General features: G+C 33.9%; 1 protein-coding gene across 3 annotated transcripts in view; it reads right to left on the bottom strand.

Annotated features, from left to right (window-relative positions):
• Nucleotides 1–497: 497 nt before the first annotated feature.
• The window catches only part of SPRED1 (sprouty related EVH1 domain containing 1), a 158,237-nt gene continuing 152,734 nt past the window's right edge, over nt 498–6,000 (bottom strand). For all 3 annotated transcript variants that reach the window (XM_053594525.1, XM_053594524.1, XM_053594526.1), the window contains exon 7: nt 498–5,315. In XM_053594525.1, the coding sequence (XP_053450500.1) occupies nt 4,665–5,315 (651 nt within the window). In that variant the 3' untranslated portion in view covers nt 498–4,664. The remainder of the gene's footprint in view (nt 5,316–6,000) is intronic.

Here is a 6,000-nt window from a genome sequence, read left to right as displayed (position 1 = left end):
AACCCTGAATACAATAAAGGAGGAATAAGTCATTAAGACGAACTATATATAAACTTGCAGTTAAAAATATACTTTCAAAGAATGGAAAAAGTATGATCAAAAGCATCAGTATTTTACTATATCCTTCAGTATTTCTTACGTAATAACTTGATATGCTCTAGAAGAGTAAGAAGAAGTCCTTTTATATTTCATGATTGGTTTAATCAGTAATTCCATGGGGAAGAACCATTAAAACAAATTCTTATAATATCATGTTAAGTCCAATTACATGGGTATGATGTAACAAAAATGGTTACAAATTTATATATGCATATTTACATGATATACTCAAAACTATCAAGCTACTTAACTATATCTGAGGAGATACATTATGACATGAGTTAAACAATTTTTCATTGCTTATTAGAAAGAATGCAGTCAAGCTTTTAATGGAAGTAATATACAAGTGAGGCACTTTTGAGATCAAGAATAGAAAGCGAATGACACTACACACTGGAAATGTTCACAAAAATCTCTGTGTATTTTTAATACAAAGCTTTTCAACTAGATTATCCTTGAAAAACTGCAAACTAACAATTTATGCAATTCAAGAAGCTTTCAGGAACAATGGCTAACATTTATCAGTGTACCAAAGCATATGAAAGTTTTATAACCACCTGGCTGCTAGGCAAACAGTACCTTACTACCGTAAAGCCCTTTTTGGTTTGGTTTATATTAATCACCTCAGGTTGTTATTTCTTTTCATAAAAAATTCTTTTTTTAAATGTTTGTGAAACACCTTATAGTGCTATTATTATCATGATTTGTAACCTAATTTTTTAGTGCAAGAATAATCCAAGTTTCTAGTGCTTTCTTTTATACTTAGAAATGTGATCATAGAGGTCAAATCAAGAATTAGTGTAATATTTAGTGAAGAACCTGTGTTCTCAGGTAATTAAAGTTTTTCTAAGTTTTATGTAGAAAAATGCTACATTTGCTTAATGCACCTTTGGGCTACCATTAAAAGCCCAATCTTAGGGCGGTGCCTGTGGCTCAGTGAGTAGGGCGCTGGCCCCATATACCAAGGGTGGTGGGTTCAAACCCAGCCCCAAACGGCAACAAGAAAACCCCAATCTTAAATACACATTTCCAGGTGTAATCACAAAAACGCAAGTAAATTTCAACAAAAGAAATATCCTTAAAATTCTTTACATTGTCCATCTAGTAGTGCATGTTTCCTGTACTCTGGAGACCTACGTGGATATTAATTAAGAAACATCTTGTGCCATTCAATTAAGAGAGAAAGGGAGAGGAAAAAGAAAAAGCCAGACTTACCCAAGATATCAGATGGCATTATACACATGAATTCAAAGTGCATTTGTATTACTTCAAAAGCTCATCTTAGGCACTGTAGAATAGCCAATGAAAATAGGTAGTTTCGAGTCTTTCCTTTAAATTTTACCCCCTGCCCCATCTTTATCTCAAACATTCACACATACTTTGTAAAATTCAAAATGAAATACAGGTATTTATGGGATGTTTTAAAAAAATTCTCCAGACTGGCAATGGGAGGAAAAAATAAGAGTATCGTTTTGGTAATGGCTTTTGAGAGTTAAAGGAATTGGTTCTATAAATGTCTCAGCACAGCCATTAAATTTGACTACCAGTCCCAAATATCAATAAATATTTTAAAACAGGATATGTAAGAAAAAAGTGCTTAAAATATTTCAGTGAGCCAACAAGGCACATTAAAGAAAAGAATCACTTTACCCTTTGAGATATCTCCTTACTCCTGGTTTCCCTGGTAGGAGGAGGCCACCAAAGAGCCCTTTAGTGGTAGTGAAGATCCCTGTCAGATCTCTATTGCCAACTCAGTCTCCGGTCTGGAAAGCATCCAGTAGGTGGTGCTGAAGCTCCACATCGCATATTTCTTCAGAAACCAAATAATTCCCCTTTTCCAGCCAGGACAAAATACCATTGAATAATTATCAACTCTGAACAAAACAAGCTCATCAGACCAAAGTTTTTGTTGTTACGCTATCTAGAAGATTTCACCTTCAACATTTACTGTTACTTAAGCAGTTTTGTTGATTAAAAACAAAAGTTTTGGAGGAAAAGCCAATTGGGCAGGCAGCCCCCAATTTGTAAAGAGAATGAGAAAATGTTCCTGAATGTACCTGTACAGGTTTAAAAATCAGAGATTTAAACTACCCATTTATTTTCACATAGGAATTCTAATTCATTCAAGAGAAAATTTCCACACAGGAATTCAGAAAACAGTATATCATTAGTTAGTCTTCTAGACTGATTTGGAAAGTGGTTGTTTTAACTATAAAGATCCAAGGTGAAATAAAAACCATTTCATCACCATAGTTTTTAATGAAGAAACTTATTTAAAATCATAAAGGAAAAAATGGGAATGGGACGGCAAAATCTTAGCAGCAAAGTGGTTAAACAAATTGAAAATATTAATGCACAAACATTAAAATATTAAAGCATATGTTGCATATAAAATACAGTACAGAACCAGGAGTTGCACTAAACTGATTAGTGCTTAACAGAAGAAATGATTAAATTTGTTCTTCCCAGAAGTATATACACAGTTCACTTCCACAGCATTTTCCTATTTAGCCAGCAAGTTATTTTCTTCAGTTATTCACACCTTGCTCAAACCTGAATTATAAACTCAGCACTTACAAATATGAAAATTCATTCACAAGGAAACGAGTATTTCCATTTCACCAATAGAAAGTAATTTTGAAAGTTAACAGTCTATTCTAGGAAACCAAGTTTAGCTGAAAACTTCAGGGATGAAGATCATCTGGAGTAGCAGCATTCAAATATACAAACAGTAAAAATAAGACTTCAAATTGCTGCTACAGTGTCATGTTTTGGATTTAGTTCATCCAATTGATTTTTAGTACAAAACTAGAAATGCCCTCCTCTTCATAACATCTATAGTTATCAATATATTTTTCTTCTTTTCAATGTGAAATAATACTTCAAGATGACCTATATATACAATGTTGTCAGTTCAAGCTGTCATATAAATATAAATGTTTTCTTTAAAAAAAAAAAAGTATTTTACAGACAGATAGTGTTATATACATTGTTCAGTTTGATCTGGGCAAAAGAAGAAAGGTAACACAAGCTTAAGTGTGATATATAAAAAGAATGATACATAAATGACATTTAAAAACCTGCATAGAAAATGAGCTTCGAATGGTAGTGTGATTTTAATTTTTATCACCTGTGAAACTTCAACTTCAAGCCATTTAAAAAAAAAGGCACACTTCTCAACTTTATCCCTCTGAGAGAATGTTCTTAAAGAACCCTTTCCTTGGTTAGAGTTTTAATATAACATTTAAAAAAATGTGACCTCAAGATACTTGAACAGTTTGTTGGAACATTTTCTCAGCTTCTTTGTGAAACACATCCAGTAATATAATGCTCTGCAAAAGAAATAAATTTATATGTACAAGATATTTCATTCACAATGTTGGATTAAATACTTTCTTGGGATAGTTTAGCACACATTTTAACATAACATAATTTTGCTTTTGGCCATTTTAAATAAAAATAAAATGCAACTGAGAAGTTATCATTGTTATGTAAATAATAAGCACTGAGGATTGAGCTAAAAAATTAGTAACACAGCTGAACATATTCTGGCTTAGCAGAATGATAAATGGAGATCTCATGAAGAAACTTTTACAATAACGATCCAGTTACACTTTTTTGCCTTGTAAAACATTTGTAAATGCAGTATTATTTTTTAAAGGAGGAAACTCTGAAAGAAAACAACTTGCTGGTGGAATACCACAAAAAAACAAAACAACTAAAAAAAACCTCACTTTTTTTCTATGTTTACTCAGTCTCTTTTTATATAAAAATAAGTGATACGTTCCCATCAGAACATTAGACAATTACAACTGTGCTTTAAAAAAAGTTGGTCACTCAAGGCTATTAGAATATTTTTAAAGATTTTAGATTACCAGAATGTACAGATATAACTCAATATAAATTGTAGCCAAAGAGAAATGAGGATGAAAATATCAAATCATTCACATAGAATAAAAACGTTAACAAGATGAGTTAAATATTCAAAATATATGGAATGTGACAGTAGATACATAACTAGGAAGGGGAAGAAAAGTTTAATATGTAATAATTCGTACCTTACATTTAGTTAAATATAAACATTTGTTATTTATACATAAAACTGCTTTCAAAAAACAACTAATAAATGATTAGTTGCACTTGTTTTACTTATAATTCCCAAGTGTTAACTTTTCTTAGATTGAAATCAACTGTTCCCTAGTGCACTTTTTAGTTCATGTTCTAATAAATTCAAACCTTTAAAAGTCCCATCACCTAATGCATAAATATACAAAAATGTCAAAAATTAATCCCTTTTAGTTGGATATTTTATGCTGACTTTTAATAGCCAATAACCAGAAACGGTTTCCTTCTGCAAATACTACAACCTGTAACAAAACATGCCATGCACTCAAGGGAAAAAGCTAGGCATGGCTAGCATTTGTGAAATGCCAAGAACTGACGAATTCTGCTTCCTCCACGTGTGGCCCCAATGATATCAGGCAAGATTCCATATTGCTTGCCAAATCCAAGTTAGCTAATTCCTGGAAACAAAGATTTTAAGCTCATTTTGGCACTGGATCACTTCATCCAGCAGCTTTATGTTTCCCACCACAGCAACCACACGCCTCACCACAGCGATGGCACATTCTCAAAGGGACGTAGCAGCACATACATGGTACAATGAAAGACAAAGCTACCAGGGCTAACCATCGTAAGCAGAACTTGTCATCGCTAGTGTCACATGAACAGGGGTCAGAAAAATCTCCCTCTGAGTCTGACATACAATGATACAACATACTCTCTGCACAGAGCATGCAACTAACTTGATATATGCATCTTTTAATAGGGTCTGGAGCATCTTGACATTTTCCCCTGCCATTTTCTTCATGATTAAACCTCTCCTGGCAGTATACGCAGCGAGAACGTTCACCATCCTCTTTTCTTCGTTTTGACTTCTTAAATTTTAATGAAGAAGGCTGTGCCTTAAATACCACAGAGTCTTTGAGTGAGCTTAACTTAGTCTCATCCCCACAAGAGTACAGATAGTCTGATTTTTTACTGTCTGGCTTAGGAAAGTGAATATTAGAGTCAGAATCATCTCTCTCCAACTCATTCTTCCACATGTCAGGATGTCTGTAGTCTGCATAACGACGTATTAAGATATCTCGAGGGTTTATTCTGACAATCTCATCCTCATCTTGAAAGCTGACATGTCTGATTGATTTCAAAGGGACCTAAAAAGAAAAGAAATGAAAACTGCAGTAAAGACAATAATGGTTAATTTTATGCGTCACTTTGGTGGGCTGGGCCGCAGTACCCAGAGATTTGTTCAAACGTTATTTTGGATGTTTCTGTGATGCGTTTTTTTGCATGAGCTCAACATTTTAATTGGCGGACTATGGGCGAAGCACAGTACCTTCTGTGGTTATGAGTGGACCTCATCCAAATATGAGTAAAGAATGGTCTTCCCCTAGTAAGGAGTTCTGCTGACAGGCTGTATTTGGACTCTTACTATAACTCTTTCCTAGGTCTCCAGCCTGACATGACATTCCACACTGCTGCAGATCTGGGATTTGTAGCTCTACTATCACCAAGAGCCAATTCCTTAAAATAAAACCCTATCTATCTAATCTATCTTATCTATCTATACATGCTGTTGGTTCTGTTTCTCTGGAGAACCTTGACAAATACAGATTTTTGTTGCCAAGAAATGAGGTACCACCATAACAAATGTCTAAAAATGTGGAAGTGGCTTAAGAACTGGGTAATGAGTAGAGGCTGAGAGTGTTGTGATAAACATGTAGGAATGAGCCTTGATGAGACTGTTGGTAGATATATGGACTCTAAAGGTGCTTATGTCTCAGACAGAAATAAGGAACATTTATTGACACTTGAAAAAAGGTGACCCTTGTTATTAAG

Source organism: Nycticebus coucang, chromosome 6 (assembly GCF_027406575.1).
Source record: "Nycticebus coucang isolate mNycCou1 chromosome 6, mNycCou1.pri, whole genome shotgun sequence".
In the NCBI taxonomy this organism is placed as follows: Eukaryota; Metazoa; Chordata; class Mammalia; order Primates; family Lorisidae; genus Nycticebus; species Nycticebus coucang.
The sequence above is the reverse complement of the archived record's forward strand: the minus strand, read 5'-3'. Positions and strand labels throughout refer to the sequence as shown.